Genomic DNA, 17483 nt, shown 5'->3' on the forward strand with positions numbered 1-17483 from the left:
GCCTACCATCAGTAACACACTACGCCGCCAGGGACTCAAATCCTGCAGTGCCAGACGTGTCCCCCTGCTTAAGCCAGTACATGTCCAGGCCTGTCTGAAGTTTGCTAGAGTGCATTTGGATGATCCAGAAGAGGATTGGGAGAATGTCATATGGTCAGATGAAACCAAAATATAACTTTTTGGTAAAAACTCAACTCGTCGTGTTTGGAGGACAAAGAATGCTGAGTTGCATCCAAAGAACACCATACCTACTGTGAAGCATGGGGGTGGAAACATCATGCTTTGGGGCTGTTTTTCTGCAAAGGGACCAGGACGACTGATCCGTGTAAAGGAAAGAATGAATGGGGCCATGTATCGTGAGATTTTGAGTGAAAACCTCCTTCCATCAGCAAGGGCATTGAAGATGAAACGTGGCTGGGTCTTTCAGCATGACAATGATCCCAAACACACCGCCCGGGCAGCGAAGGAGTGGCTTCGTGAGAAGCATTTCAAGGTCCTGGAGTGGCCTAGCCAGTCTCCAGATCTCAACCCCATAGAAAATCTTTGGAGGGAGTTGAAAGTCCGTGTTGCCCAGCGACAGCCCCAAAACATCACTGCTCTAGAGGAGATCTGCATGGAGGAATGGGCCAAAATACCAGCAACAGTGTGTGAAAACCTTGTGAAGACTTACAGAAAACGTTTGACCTGTGTCATTGCCAACAAAGGGTATATAACAAAGTATTGAGAAACTTTTGTTATTGACCAAATACTTATTTTCCACCATAATTTGCAAATAAATTCATAAAAAATCCTACAATGTGATTTTCTGGATTTTATTTTCTCATTTTGTCTGTCATAGTTGATGTGTACCTATGATGAAAATTACAGGCCTCTCTCATCTTTTTAAGTGGGAGAACTTGCACAATTGGTGGCTGACTAAATACTTTTTTCCCCATGTAGTAGGATTACTTTATTGATACAGTATGTAATAGTTATTCCTCCCAAACCACCCCTCATTGTTTGCAGTAGCTACATCCCACAAAGTTTTTTTTTTCAACCATTTCACTTGACAATATTTGCAACTGTGGTACCTTGATTATCTACATAACAATTTGATTAACATAGTTGAACATGAGGAAGATAACAAAAGTTTATGTGCTTTTACATAAAATATAACATCATTCGGTTATAATTGAGATATTTTTTGTGTGCATAAAAGCCTGAGACATTATTCAGAAAAAGAGGTTGAATTCATTCACATAAAAATGCATTCAGCGCTCACCCTAAGAAAAAAATGTATAGCAATAGAAAATAATTTACATTGAAATAAAAGAGCAAAATCAAGCCTCTGAACCAAACTCTAAAATAAAATAGAAGTTTATCACAAGCAGAGGATCATTGGTGATTCGGGGAGATGATGTCATATTCAGGAGACACGTCTTCCTTGACCAATGAGATGTAGGTACTATCTTCTTCTTTAGCTCTCTTCTTTTCACCCTTTTTGCTATTTAGTCACAAAAACATTGTTATCTGAGATGATTTTAGAGCCAAGTTGTGCAGTTCTGAAAATAGTAACATAAAGGAAGCATCTACTGTACAGGAAGTTGCAACCTGTTTTGTAAGATTAAGATCACTTTATTGCACACAAGGTCCAACCGAAATTTGACTTCCTCTTTTAACCCAACATCTCTGAAAGAAACACATATATACACATATATAAACATTTTGGAGAGGTGTGGGGGGGCTGCAGCACTGTCCCGCAGGTTGACGTTTATTGTCATGAATGTAGCCCTGGAGGCAGAACGGAGCGAGTTTCGCTAGATGGGTCAGCTGCAAAGATTTTTTGTCTTAATTTAAGGTTAGGGTTAGGCATTATGGTTAGCTGTGTGGTTAAGGTTAGGGTTAAGTCGGTGTAAAATCAAATGTTATGACTTTTGGCTATGTCAGCTAGTGACCACTGCAGAGCTGCCTCCAGAACTAAATTAATGACGGAAAACACTAACCTGACACTGGGTGTGTGGGTTGCTCAAGGGCACGCAATGGCATCAATGATTTGATACCAGCAACCCTCCAGTTGCCAGTTCACTTCCCACCGGACCTGGAATTTGAACTTGCAACCCTCCGGTTGCTGGCTCGCCTCTCTAACCGCTAGGCTATGGTCTCTGGTTCCAACTTCAGTTAGCCAAACGGAGCTAAAAGGTTTTCCTTGATTATAATGTACCTCTCTCAGACAGTCCTACCTTGATTAACTTATTGATAAAAAAAAAGCTAAATATAACAATGATAAGAATTTTATGCCTCCTGACCTTATGCCAAATGTCCCCATGTGTTCAACTGTGGGGTTGTCATGTTGTCTTACCATTTAGAAGGACTGGTCAGATAGACAAGGAGGGCCACATTAAGGCTGAGGGACAGGCCAATGATTATCCAGGGAAAGACTGCAACATCCCTCTTCTCTGACCCAGGGATATCTATGAGAAGTGATACAAACTAATTGGTACGAAAACACTTTGTTTAATTTATCCAACACTATTCTACTTTAGTTCTACTCTTTACCCCACTAGCTAGGTTTCCATCCAATTGGCGACAGATATTCATGTGGAATAAAATGTGCACGTTTCCACCAAACTGACTTGTTGCAGATATAATCACTGCGTGATGACGTAATGCACACAAAATGTACATTTATGCTTAAGTTGTCATGTACCGAATAACTCTAGCGATAGTTTTGTCACAAAAACTGTTGCATTAAATAGCAAATGTGCCTACTCTGATCTTAGCAGATGCACTTTAGCTAACAGCACCCAGATACAGTGCGGGTACGCTGTGCTGGTAGGCTAGTCTACATGATGAGATTATTATGGATAAGAGTGAGAATATTTGTATTTGTCAAACTGCAGCCAAGCATCGATCATGTCACCAGAATCAGACCCTCGATATTTATTGGAAAGTAGCATCAAAATAACCATGCGCTTTCACCACCCTGTGAAGTTCATAATTTATTTAATTTGAAGCCTAATAAACTGCATGGTTTCCCGAGTCATAGTGGAGGACCACACACCATATCATTACTTGACTCCAAGTTTATACTTCGATATGATGGTGGTTATTTAAATATTTGCAATAAAGGCATTTCCCCAACAAATTGTATCAAAACTTCCTGTTTCCATCACTTTACTAGCATAAAAATTGTGGATGGAAATGTGGTAACTGACATACACTGCATTACCAAAAGTAAGTGGACACCTGCTCGTCAAACATCTCATTCCATAATCATGGGCATTAATATGGAGTTGGTCCCCCCTTTGCTGCTATAACAGCCTCCACAACAGCCTCCACTTCTGGGAAGGCTTTCCACTAGATGTTGGAACATTGCTGCAGGGACTTGCTTTCATTCAGCCACAAGAGCATTAGTGAGGTCGGGCACTGATGTTGGGCGATTAGGCCTGGCTCGCAGTCGGCGGTCCAATTCATGCCAAAGGTGTTCGATGGAGCTTTGTCTTACAATGGCTAGAATAACTCTACAAGGCTTTTAGGTACCAACTGTGTGAGTATCTCTAGTTTGGGGGATGCTGAAGAGATACTTTGGAAGGCATTTGCAAGAGTAGCGAACAGGTTGAGGCTCATGCAACCAGAAATGAAGCCATATCCAGAATACCTTATAAAAGTACCGATAAATAAATACTTTAAATGTAAGTATTCAGGAGAAGTAAAACCCAACCTAACAAATACAGCAAGGCCTTAGCACTTTAACACAGTCTCAAAGTGGGAAGAGGATCTAAACTAGGGCCCACAGTGTTGTAAGCTTTAGTCAAACTCTGTGAAGACGCACTAACAGGTCTGGTTAAAATACAATACAAATGTAATGGGAAACTGAGTTGAAGACTAAGAAGGCATAATGCCCTTTACTGTAATATTATTTTTAGAGAAATTGCAGTAATGGTCATTTATGTTGATCTTTGACTACATGCACATCCATTACAACTACACAAATTGACAGTGAAATTAATCTGACAGTTTACACATTACTGATACTTTATCAGGCATTGTTGAAACCAATTTCTTCCACTTCCGGCTGTGATCAGTTGCATTATTATCATTACTTCTTGTCATCACTCTTCAAAAGTGGGTCTGATATGTCTGTATAAGTGAAAGATTGTGGGCGGAAACAAATCGTCTGTCCTTGGTTGCAACACTAACTATCGAGTTCCAAACTGCCTCTGGAAGCAACGTCAACACAAGAACTGTTCGTCGGGAGCTTCATGAAATGTGTTTCAATGGCCGAGCAGCTGCACACAAGCCTAAAATCACCATACGCAATACTAAGCATAGGCTGGAGTGGTGTAAAGCTTGCCACCATTGGACTCTGGAGCAGTGGAAAAATGCGTTCTCTGGAGTGAAGAATCACAAATCTGGGTTTGGCATTCTCCATATTATACACATGTACATGTTACAAACAGCCAATCTTGAAATATGTACACATTTTCTTATAGACATCTTATAGAAATCTTTCTTATAATAAAACTGCATCTAAATATAAAAGGCATGGGGATTGCAGTGTGTGTTGGGATTGGAGTGTGTGTTGGGATTGCAGTGTGTGTTGGGAATGCAGTGTGTGTTGGGATTGTAGTGTGTGTTGGGACTGCAGTCTGTGTTGGGAATGCAGTGTATGTTGGGAATGCAGTGTATGTTGGGATTGCAGTGTGTGTCTCAGTTGGTAGAGCATGGTGCTTGCAATGCCAGGGTTGTGGGTTTGATTCCCATGGGGGACCAATACAGAAAACATTTATTGACTCTACTGGAAGTCGCTCTGGATAAGAGCATCTCCTAAATTACTAAAAATGTAAATGTTAACCAAGGTGGTTTGCTGGGTTGGTTGATTATGGTCTATATACAGTACAGTATGGCTGGACGGTAAACAGTACAGAGGGACTTCCTGGATTGTAGCACCAGGAAAGAGAGAGGAGTAAGAGACTGGGACATGAAGTGACAGTTCACACCCATCAGAGTCTCACACAGGGCTCCTGATCAACAGGAGGAGAGAGCACACAGAGAGGTAATGTGCTGATTAAGTCTACTTTTGTGCATGGATCGAAAGACAAACTATTTAACCATTATATATTTTTGTCTCGTTACATTGAATGACCGTTAAAACGTAATTATGACTACGTAATGTAATGGTAATGTTCTATTAATCATTTAGGGCAAGGCAACCCATTGCTTCATAAGGCTTTATATAGCCTAGGCATAATTATTTATGAATGTACGGTAGTTAAAGATATTTATGAGCAGATATTAACACCTATGTCATACATTATATGAAGTCACTCATAAGGAGTAATTTATTCATGTGCTTGTAATGTGTTATGAAGACGGCATTCATGTAAACTGTTAACATAACTTTTTCTTTGACATACTCTCTAGGAATTATTGCAAAATACATCTTAGTTTAATAAAAGTGATAAGAAGGTTGTCATAAAAAATTATGAAAGCAGTTAAAAAATATTAATGAGCAGTTATTAGCGCCTATGTTGGGGATTATAGTGTATTATAAGGAGTCACTCATAAGGAGTTATACATGTGCTTGTAATGCATTATGAAGAAGGCATTCATATGAACTGTGACCATAAATGTTTCTTTGACATACTCTCTAGGCATTACAGCAAAATAGTTGAATAAAAGTGCTAAGAAGGTTGTTATGAATGACACTGTAGCACTCATAAAGTTGTAATGAAACATTATTATCAGATGTGTATTGCTACATGTTGTTATTATCACAACACCATTTCATATTTTAGTTCACACTTGTCTTGTGCTCCAGACCAGTAGACACAGACAGAGATAGTGACCATACAGAAAGAGGAGAAAGAGGAGAGAGACCCCAGTGCTGTGGTTGATTCATCGAGGCAGGATGTGGGTCCTCATCTGGGCAGCTCTACTTCTCTCCCTGACAGAGAGAGCCACATGCAAACGTAAGGTGCCTTTTATCACTTCTATTGTTACTATAATAATCATTAGTAGATGGCAAATATCTCAATATTTACTATATCCTAAAAAGAAATGTGAACAAGTAAAGTAGTATCCAAGTGCTTTCTGTATTTATCACCCTGGACCTTCACCTTCAGTCCAGCAGAGATAACAGCAGAGAAGGGACTATGTGCTGTTATTTCATGTACCTTCAGTCATGCAGAGAGCTTCAATCTTACTGCAGCAATATGGTTCAAATGCCCTGAAAATGGCAAATGTGATCAGGATGAAGACATAATTATCCACTCTGAAACTCCCTCTAAAGCTCAGGAGGGTTATAAACAGAGAGTGTCTCTACTGGAGACTGATCTGACAAAGAAGAACTGTAGTGTGATCATCAATGACATCAGAGAGAATGATGCTGGAGAGAATCAATTCAGACTGCTAAGTGCATATACATACTCCAAGAAAGTGAAAATCACAGTGAAAGGTATTTCATGACTATTATTACCAGTTACAGTGACAGACTATTACTGTACTTCATTGTATACAGTACACACTTGCCAAGTTCCCTCTCAAGTTTCCCTTATTATAAAGTCCTCTCATAACAGGACAAGATGTCATTACTGGGAATACTCCTATTCAGACTTAACACATCAATGCTGCTCTCCTTTGGCTGATTATGTGTCACTGCTGTTTAGTACACAGATGTAATAATAATAATAATAATATGCCATTTATCAGACGCTTTTATCCAAAGCGACTTACAGTCATGCGTGCATACATTTTTTTTGTGTATGGGGTGGTCCCGGGGATCGAACCCACTACCTTGGCGTTACAAGCGCCGTGCTCTACCAGCTGAGCTACAGAGGACCACGTAAAACTCACTTCTGTGTTTGTATTTCGTGTCTCCAGCTCTGACCCAGAAGCCCTCAGTGTTGACTCCTCCTCTGACAGAGGGAGAACCAGCCACTCTGACCTGCACCGCCCCGGGGATCTGCTCTGGAACTCCTCCTAACATCACATGGACATGGAGAGGGACAGGAGACAACATCACCGAGCTCAGAGATAATACCACCATACAGAAGAGAGAGGACCTGACTAGCATCACAACATCCCACTTCTCAACTTTGACCTTTACCCCCTCAGCTGAGCACCACAACATGAAGGTTACGTGTCAAGTAACCTTTCAGAAAAAACATCAAATTGAAGAGACAGTAACTTTGAATGTGACATGTGAGTACCATGTCACCTACATTTTACATTAAACACCTTATTACATAGAATCTTTGAAACCTAGGAATAACCTTGATAATAAGCAAATGATACAATATGCATTCTATACACAGTTATGTCATGGCTTTGACCTTTTCCCTTGCTTTTTAATCATGATCCATTGTAATTAGTCCCTCAACCAATATAGTTTGAATTTAGTGTATGTGTAACAATACATGTGTAAAATTAGAAACTCTATGCACTCAAAGATGTGAAAGACCCCCAAATAACTGGAAATAAAACAGTGAAGGAGGATGGTACCCTGGGTCTGACCTGCAGTGTTGACAGTTACCCACCATCTGACATCACTTGGAGTAAGAACGGGACAAGTGCCCCACTTCAGAATTACACTGGAAATGCCACTCTCACCATCTCCAATGTGACAAGAGAGCATGCTGGGGAGTATGTGTGTACAGCGCAACACCTCAACAGGACTATGACAGCTTCCACTGTTGTCACTGTGATGTGTAAGTACATACTTGATTGAAATATACAAACTCATTTTATATTTTAAGATCTGGAATTACTCTGGCATGTTTTTAACATCAATCTAGCACTGATACCTCTCTCATCACTGTCTTTTTCCAGACCATCCTGTGATTCTTCCTGGCTCTGGGTGTGTGGATCAGGCAGAGGTCATGACCTGTGTGTGTGTCAGTCAGGGGGTTCCCTTACCCCTCATAGAGTGGCCGCTGTTGGTGCTCAACACAGAGAACACTACGTCAGTGTTGGGTTCCTCAGTGAACAGCACCCTCAGCCTGCCTGTTAGAAACCACAACAACACCACTGTGGAGTGTGTCAGCAGAAATGTGGTGGGTGTAGTGAGAGAGAAGTTGCAGGTCACCCAACATAAGAGCCAAGAAAATCAAAGAGGTAAATATATAAGTCAAGTTACTTGGTTAGAGAGCCACAGCTTCCCAATCCCACCCAATGTATGCAATATTGAGAATGTTCTGTAGAATTAGTCGGAAAATAATATATATTTTTCTTCCAGAGGATATGAAGTAATGTGACCCAATTCTAATACAGAGTTGTTGTTGTCTTTTTAGAGAAGGAACGGGACGGCATTATAGCTATGCTGTCGGACCGAAAACTGATTATTGCGTTTGTGATTGGTGCAGCCCTCTCAGCCACCATCTGTTGTATCTTCCTGTGTTTGACAGGGAAATGTAAAAGGTACATGCATTCTATTACTGAAGTACATTTAGTGTTAACTGAGTGTTGTTTTTAAAATCAATTGCAGATTGTCTTTAGAAATTCATAAATACTATGAAGAGAATTATATATATTGTCAAAAGTGCCAATACCTTGCACCATATTGTAATGTATGTGCTTACTAACCCCTCCAAAGTATAGTTACTGAGAAATGTCATTCATTATATTTTCCTTAGACAAAAAGAGAGGATCCCAAAGGATTCAGACTCCAAAAGTCCTTTCATGAACCTGGAGATAGTGGCATGTGAAGACCAACAGGTGCAGTACCAGTTTCTTTCTTTATTCAGCTTTACCAACATTCAGTTAGCATTGACATGCCAATAGGAGTTGATAAGACAGCATGAACAGATCTGGGACCACCAAGCTAACAAAAGACTCCTAACACAGTGTTTTCTGCAATGTACTCCATAGATGGATGCAGGACAGGCTGTGGGGGGCGAACAGACCCCTCTGCAGGGGGTGCTGAGGGAGGGAGCTGAAAATGGAGGGCCCCAGACCAGTGGAGCCGTGGGAAAATATGCCACAGGGGAAGAACCAAATGAAGTGGACTACGTCAGTATCAACTACTCCCTACTGAAGAAGAAGACTCCTGAAGAGTCAGAGAAGAAGACCACCCCCACAGAGTCAGAGTACGCCAAAATCAAACGAGAGAAGAAGAAAGAAGGGGATGAAGATGGAGGAGAGGGGAGTGGAGTGATGGAGGAGGAGAAAGAGAAAGAGAACAGTAAGCCAGCAGCAGAGACAGATGAGGATACAGCGCTTTACTCCAACGTCAAGGCTATTATGGGTGGTGAGTGACACAGCAATTTTCGCGAGGAAAAGTTGGGGATAGCATACAGGATTATACAGCCATGGGTTCTTATATAATTTTCTGAATCCAGATTGAACGTTTTATGATGATACTGGGACTTTTGTTCAACTGAAACTACTGTAGTTAATCGTTTTGGTGTTGTTTCCTCATGTGCTGAATCCAGTTGGAATGTTTTATGTTAATACAGAGACTTTGTTTAATAACTGAAACTACTGTAGTTAAAAGTTTTGGTAAATGCTTTATTTTACAGCCCTGTGTCAGATGGTACTGTATGTGCCTGGTGGTTGTACAATTTTAGTTTTGTAACGATTCTGTTTTGTCACCATGAGGAAGGACTGACAAAGATGTGGTTTGGAAAAGTAGAGAGGTCAAACCATTTCTTGTTTTTCTCCTCTTTCCTTTCATTTTTGCATTTCGATTTGACAAGGGGGTGGGGATATTAGGTAGTATGTGTGGTTGTAACCAATATATTTCTGTACATAGAATACTGATTTACTGAAGAAAATTGTGTCAAAATGTTATAAATAATTCTCATTTTGGGCTAGCCAGAGAGCTCAAATGAAATGAATCAGGAAAACAAAAACATTATGCTTTTAAAAGTTGTGTGCTATAGACGGGTTGGTTGTCTAGCAACAAAACAGATGCGTGCACAGCTATGGGGCAAAACAGACTTAGATTGTTGATTGTTGACAACATGTAAACTATATTTTGTCTCCACTGTTTATTGAAAATAAAAATACATTTGCACAATGAGCATTTGTTGTCTCTCAAATACATTATTAAAGTTGTTGGTTAGCTAGCTAACGATTTTTTGACATATTAGCATAGACATGACATCAGTCATAATAAGACATGGTATCAAGAACAAATAAAACTAGCTGAAACGAGCCACCTACGATTCCCCACATGGCAGCTTTGTGTCATTGTTGCTACTGTAGCTATCTGGCCACCCAGATTCACGATAACACACGGCCTTCTGCCCCATTGAAGAGTGTGTATCGTTTTCGTGACATTGTCAACTAACCCATCTATGAGAATATTTTTCTATTTATAAGTGTGCATTATTTCAACATTGTTTTATATTGAAGCACTACCTCACTTTTAATGGTTTTGTGTATTTTCATTGGTTTGTTCTCTGAAATCTGTTCAAAGCATGTATGAATGGTGTCTTTTTTTAGCTATTTCCAATCTACCATCTCCACAAATTTCATTCAACAGTAATTATAGGCTACCGATGGTATAAATCAGGGATGGGCAACTTTGATGGGGGTGGGGGCCACAAAAAATCTGAACTCATCATGGGGGGCAGCAGTGGCTCGCGGGTCTGCCTACCCACATCCATACTCACACTTGTAGCCAGAGCCGGCCCTAGCCTTTTGGGGGCTCTAAGCTAAATGTTGTTTCCCCCACCTTGCGAGCACAACATTTTAGGGCCCCCCTAAACCACAGAGAAGTATTATTATTATTTTTTAGTTAATTTCCTGCAATTCTACACAATTTGCTTTGGGACTTAGAGAAATGTTGCAGTTTTAAAGCAAGTTTGCTGCAAACTTACACATTTTGTCATGGGGTTCAGAGAAGATTTTGCAATTTTATAACTAACTTCATGCTATTTTACTAATTTTGCCATAGGGCGGAGAGAATAATGAGCAGTTTATAGCCAATTTCCTGCAATTCTACACATTCTTACTCCAGGTGATGTTAGATCATTATGGTGGGTAGCTGTCAACACTGCAGGTCAGATTCAGGGTATCACCCTCTCTCACTGTGTTACTACCAGAGATGGGCCACAGAGGGTTTCTCCACATCTAGAAAACAAAACGCAAACACCGTTAATCATGTTCATGAAATAGGGTCCATGCCATGTTGCCCTGCCAACAGTTCCACGGACTCGTCCTCTAAACAGAGCAAGGCCTTGGTCTTGGTGAGAATCCTCACACCCACGCTGATGTCCACCATACAAGGCCACCAGGGGCACAGGAATGGCTGACATCCCACCAAAGAGCGAGGCGACCGCCCACCCCCTACGGAAAACCGTAGGCAGGGCCACCCCCTTGGCTTTCCGCGCCTCCAGGCTGGCCTCCCTCCTCTCTTCCAGGCTTTTCTCCGTGTCCATCTCGAAGGCCAGCAAGGCTAAGTACACTATGTCCCTCTGCACCGAGAGGGCCTCCAGGATCACCACCACGCTGTGTGCTGGAGACTCTGAGTGAACGCCATGACCACCACGTTGTACCGCAGGAACTTGACTCGCCCCATGTAAGCTTACGGGTCAAAGGGCAAGGCTGCTGGGACGGGTGGCAGGTCACACAGGCAGAAGTCTGGGTGTTTGGGGTGGGGTAGATGGCCAGATCCTCTGGAGGGGTGGGGGAGAGGGGGAGGGCGGCCCCTTCATCCTCAGGGCCCACACCACGGAGGGCGTTAAGGAAGGCAGCCTTGGCTGTGAGAAAGGGGAGGATGGACATTAGCATACGACAGCACATAGGAACAGACACACATCTTAATAGTGGAGGATTACATTTCTTGGGCACGTAATTGATCAATTCAATTGCCATATCAGTTAATGTCATTGACTGGCTGTTGGGTCCACATAATACCGAGGTATTTATCAGTCTCTGATTAGAAGTCAAGGACAAAATTTGACATTCACAGCCCATGTCGACCGGTAAACGTGGACCTTTCTGCTTAATCATTTGGGGATAAAACAAAATTCATAAAATTAAACAGAATAACAATGTATACTACATAATTGGTCAAATTAAAGTATTGTGTAAACACACACACAATCTTAGATCGAACTAATTGTTTTACCTAGTCAGTTGCACAACTGAATGCATTCAACCAAAATGTGTCTTCCGCATTTAACCCAACCCTTCTGAATCAGAGATGTGCGGGGGGCTGTCTTAATCAATGTCTACGCCATCAGCATTCAGTTGTTGGGGGTTAACGGCAGATTTTTCCACCTTGCCGGCTCGGATTTCGAAATAGCAACCTTTCGGTTATTGGCCCAACGCTCTTAACCGCTAGTCTACCTGCCTTAACTTACACCTAGATGAAAAGCCCTAAGGGCAGATCTTAATAGGGAAAGCAATCCCTATTCCCAATTATCAATAGCAGATATATCCAGTGGCAACGCGTCATTCAGGGCAGAACCCCACCTGTTTTTAGCCCCACCTTTTTAGGTTTTGGGTTGTCTGTTTTGCATGTTATTTTGGCATTAATACGTGTCACATATCAGTTTGTAAAAAAACTAAAATAATCATTGAGTTAATAAAGCCGCATACAAACTTGGTGTCTTTTTTGCTTTCTTGAGTAAGGCAGCTCCAAAATGCAGGTGTTTAAACCTAGCTCAATGCTTTCTATGGTGATGGGGCAGCCAGTGGAAAATATGGAGCATAGGGGTTGGTAATGTTCTCTAGTTGCGCCGTGATTGGCTCAGTGTTCTGTCACTCTGACTGGGAAAATACGTTTTCAACGGTCATCCAACTCGGAATTGTAAGTCGGGAACTCTGGCTCCGACCTGAAGCTCCGACCTGAAGATCACTGACATCATCATGATTCAACATTGTTTTTTTCCAAGTTCCCAGTTGTCTTGAAAGCACCACAAATCCAGAGAATGCCAGACTTTGATGACAGAATTTGCCCACAAAGGACCGCTGCGCCACCTTCCTGTTCAAGTGTGCACAGCACAACAAGCTGAGTCCAAAAATGTATTGTATGTTGCTGCATAAATGATGTAATATGCCAGGGAGATATGTATACTGTAGCTAAGAAAGTAATACTAAGTGTATGTTGTGTAGTAAGCTGTTAGTGGCCCATGTGCTTCACCCTAATAATTTAGTCCCTTTACCCCTCTTAATTTTGCCTACTGTTCTGACTTGAAAGTGCACATGTAGCCTATAGCCTGTTTTAGAGAAATGTAATCATCGAATATTGTAAGAGCTTTCATTGTCTGCTTATATGCCCCCTTTATTTATCCTACAGTTCTGACTTGGTGTGCAGGGAGAATACTGTAAGAATGGCCCATGTTCTGAATTCTGTCACTGTACATTTCAAAAGTGCTGAGCAAATAGTTATATTGACTACATCCGTCCTAACTCGATCATTAATGTCTTAATCGAAATGACGGATTGCCTCTTATCCACTCATCGTCCCCTTATGCCATAGTTTGTACATCTCAATTGTCAGTAGAAACCACATTTGTTTAGCAAGTCAGCCATATCAGCTATGTAAATTAGGCTAAATGAACTGTTTCGCTGCCAGACAAGGCTCCGCTGATAGCCAAGTGTATCAGTGGGAAGGTGTTGGGACTGCTGTTGGGACTCTGCTGTTTGGACAGCTTTATGTACAGTAGGCCCTAACAGTTTGTGGGCACTGTTAGAGTGCAATTCATGTATTGTTTAGTGTTGTGTTGTGTAGTGGCATGCATTAAAAAATGGACATGCTAAAATCGCCACTGGATATATCCTCAATACAAGCGAAGTGTGCTGACTGTCTAATAGATCTATTTACAGGCTCTGTACTGTGAGTGGAACGTTCTAATCCTGTAGTCTCACCCTTAATCCAGTATGAGCACATACTCACACACATGACAGAGTACATGATCTTCATACTGACAGTTTGTTTGAGTGGAAACAATGGCAAAGGGACATGTTTTCATCTTAATTTTCTTCTAGTCCAAACCTAAGGAATAATATATGTATTTATAGTGAGTTTGTCCAGTAGGTCTTTGAGAATTCCTTGATTGTGACAGGTTAGTTTCTCTTCTTCAACCTGTGACACTCAACAAAGGAAAGACATTTTATTTTCACAGTATTAAAACAAAGAAGTAGGGTATAACTCTGTATTAGAATTTCTGTGTCACTTCTATGATAATGCCTTAATTTACTCTAACAATACTTAGTCTGATGTGAGTTTTCAACCTGGGCCTCTTGCCTGGCTATCCATGAACGTAGCAGTAGTATATAGCCTCGTTATTGTTATTTTATTGTGTTACTTTTTATTATTTTTAACTTTTGTTTATTTGCTAAATTTTTTCTTAACTCTTTCTTGAACTGCATTGTTGGTTAAGGGCTTGTAAGTAAGGGCTTGTAAGTAAGTAAGGGATAAAGTAATCCTTCTAACCCCCCCCCAAATTGTAAAGTGGTTATCCCACTGGCTATAGGGTGAACGCACCAATTTGTGAGTCGCTCTGCTAAATGACTAAAATGTAAATGTAATGTAAAATGTAAGCATTTCACGGTAAGGTTGTATTCGGCGCATGTGACAAATACAATTTGATTTGATTTGATGATACTCAGCAGATTCCTACAGTACCAAAGAAACAACCACCATCACACAATCAGATTTTCTGTGTGAAAGGCAGTTGGATTGTCTAAATTTTCTGCTACTGTAACCCAAATCACACACCCTCTGTACATGGAACGGGCACGGACCGTGCCGGACTGGATACACGCACCACTGGTCTGGTGCGAGGAGCAGGCACGGGCCGGACCGGACTAGGAACACGCACCACTGACTTGGTGCGAGGAGCAGGAACGGGCCGGGCTGGACTGGGAACACGCACCACTGGTCTGGTGCGAGGAGCAGGAACGGGCCGGGCCGGACTGGCGACACGCACCACTGGCTTGGTGCGAGGAACAGGAACGGGCCGGACTGGGAACACGCACCACAGGTCTGGTGCGAGGAGCAGGAACGGGCCGGGCCAGACTGGCGACACGCACCACTGGCTTGGTGCGGGGAGCAGGCACGGGCCGTACCGGACTGGGAACACACACCACTGGCTTGGTGCGAGGAGCAGGAACGGGCCGGGCCAGACTGGCGACACGCACCACTGGCTTAGTGCGAGGAACAGGAACGGGCCGGACCAGACTGGCGACACGCACCACTGGCTTGGTGCGGGGAGCAGGCATGGGCCATACCGGACTGGGAACACGCACCACTGGCTTGGTGCGAGGAACAGGAATGGGGCGGACCGGACTTGGAACACGCACAACTGGTCTGGTGCGAGGAGCAGGAACGGGCCGGGTCGGACTGGCGACATGCACCACTGGCTTGGTGCAGGGAGCAGGCACGGGCCGTACCGGACTGGGAACACTTACCACTGGCTTGGTGCGAGGAGCAGGAACGGGCCGGGCCGGACTGGGCACACCCACCACTAGCTTGGTGCGAGATGCAGGCACGAGGTGTACCGAACTGAGAACTGACGTTAGAGATCTCTGACTGTACCAGTCTTTCACTCTCCGCGCCCAGTCCTCCTCCCGTGAGGACTCCTCCACGAGTGCAGTGGTCGGGTCTCTTCTCCATCGATCCCCGACCACCCTTTTAGCCCCACCCAAAAAATTTATTGAGGCTGTCTCTCGGACTTCCTCCTCGGCCGGCGCCTTCTGCGTTGCCGTTGCTCCTCTCTAAACCGGGCCTCCACTGTCTCCTCCCAAGGACGGCGATCCATCCCAGCCTGAATCTCCTCCCATGTCCAGGATCCCTTTCCGTCCAGGATCTCCTCCCATGTCCAGGATGTCTGCTCCTGGGCACGCTGCTTGGTCCATTTTTGGTGGGATCTTCTGTCATGGGCGTTGAAGGACGGGTCAGACCAAGGCGCAGCGTGAAATGCATACATGTTTATTACAATGATAAACACACGAACAAAACAACAAAACAACGTAACGTGAAGTCCTCAGGCTAAACACAATACAAGCCTCTACACGGAACAAGATCCCACAACTAATGATTGCCAATAGGCTGCCTAAGTATGATCCCCAATCAGAGACAACGAGCGACAGCTGTCTCTGATTGGGAATCACACCCGGCCAAACATAGAAATACAACACCTAGAACGTAAACATAGAAATAACAACATAGAACTCCACACCCTGACTCAACATACTAGAGTCCCATAAGTCAGGGCGTGACAGACATCCAGCCAACTTGACACAACTGTGGGAAGCATTGGAGTCAACAGGGGCCAACATCTCTGTGGAACGCTTTCGACACCTTGTGCAGTCCATGCCCCGACGAATTGAGGCTGTTCTGAGGAAAAAAGGAAGGGTGCAACTCAACATTAGGAAGGTGTCCTTTAATGTTTTGTATACTCAGTGTGTATTAAGTCACAAAAAAAAGTGCCATTTAAGATTGATTTATTGAAACCGTAATATCAACTGGTTATATTATATCCTGGAGCACAATCTTCAAAATGTAAGTAATCTCAGCAGTGGCACTTGCTTGTTAACTCAGCATTAAAAGAAACGTCCTCTCACTGTCAACTGTGTTTATTTTATATTATACAGACATGTGACTAACATAAATGGAATAATGTGTCCCTGAACAAAGAGGGGGTCAAAATCAAAAGTAACTGTCAGTATCTGGTGTGGCCACCAGCGGCATTAAGTACTGCAGTGCATCTCCTCCTCATGGACTACTCCAGATTTGCTAGTTCTTGCTGTGAGATGTTACCCCACTCTTCTACCAAGGCACCTGCAAGTTCCCTGACATTTCTGGGGGGAATGGCCCTAGCCATCACCCTCCGATCCAAGAGGTCCCAGACGTGCTCAATGGGATTGAGATCCGGGCACTTTGCTGGCCATGGCAGAACACTGACATTCCTGTCTTGCAGGAAATCACGCACAGATCGAGCAGTATGGCTGGTGGCATTGTCATGCTGGAGAGTCATGTCAGGATGAGCCTGCAGGAAGGGTACCACATGAGGGAGGAGGATGTCTTCCCTGTAACGCACAGCGTTGAGATTGCCTGCAATGACAACAAGCTCAGTCCGATGATGCTGTAACACACCGCCCCAGACCATGACGGACCCTCCACCTCCAAATCGATCCCGCTCCAGAGTACAGGTCTCGGTGTAATGCTCATTCCTTCGACGATAAACGCGAATCCGACCATCACCCCTGGTGAGACAAAACCGCGACTCGTCAGTGAAGAGCACTTTTTGCCAGTCCTGTCTGGTCCAGCGACGGTGGGTTTGTGCCCATAGGCAACGTTGTTGCCGGTGATGTCTGGTGAGGACCTGCCTTACAACAGGCCTACAAGCCCTCAGTCCAGCCTCTCTCTGCCTATTGCGGACAGTCTGAGCACTGATGGAGGGATTGTGCGTTCCTGGTGTAACTCGGGCAGTTGTTGTTGCCATCCTGTACCTGTCCCACAGGTGTGATGTTCGGATGTACCGATCCTGTGCAGGTGTTGTTACACGTGATCTGCCACTGCAAGGATGATCAGCTGTCCGTCCTGT

At 43.2% G+C, this 17483-nt stretch overlaps 1 protein-coding gene across 1 annotated transcript; it reads left to right on the forward strand.

Annotated features, from left to right (window-relative positions):
* Positions 1-4989: 4989 nt before the first annotated feature.
* On the forward strand, positions 4990-9893 carry LOC311120292 (sialic acid-binding Ig-like lectin 5). The gene is made up of 9 exons (XM_084157833.1): positions 4990-5035; positions 5801-5951; positions 6059-6436; positions 6862-7182; positions 7431-7688; positions 7810-8094; positions 8271-8397; positions 8613-8694; positions 8848-9893. Exons 2-9 carry the CDS (start codon positions 5891-5893, stop codon positions 9232-9234), a joined length of 1899 nt encoding a protein of 632 aa, XP_084013959.1. The 5' UTR covers positions 4990-5035; positions 5801-5890; the 3' UTR covers positions 9235-9893.
* Positions 9894-17483: the final 7590 nt, after the last annotated feature.

This window comes from Coregonus lavaretus, assembly GCF_964263955.1.
Source record: "Coregonus lavaretus genome assembly, chromosome: 3".
NCBI classification, from domain to species: domain Eukaryota; kingdom Metazoa; phylum Chordata; class Actinopteri; order Salmoniformes; family Salmonidae; genus Coregonus; species Coregonus lavaretus.

Excerpts from the sequence above, each read along its gene's own strand:
- LOC311120292 (XM_084157833.1), top strand. The coding sequence starts at position 5,891 with ATGTGGGTCCTCATCTGGGCAGCTCTACTTCTCTCCCTGACAGAGAGA. Across the intron at positions 8,095-8,270 it reads GAGCCAAGAAAATCAAAGAG|AGAAGGAACGGGACGGCATT; the intron begins GTAAATATATAA and ends TTGTCTTTTTAG. Across the intron at positions 8,398-8,612 it reads TTGACAGGGAAATGTAAAAG|ACAAAAAGAGAGGATCCCAA; the intron begins GTACATGCATTC and ends TATTTTCCTTAG.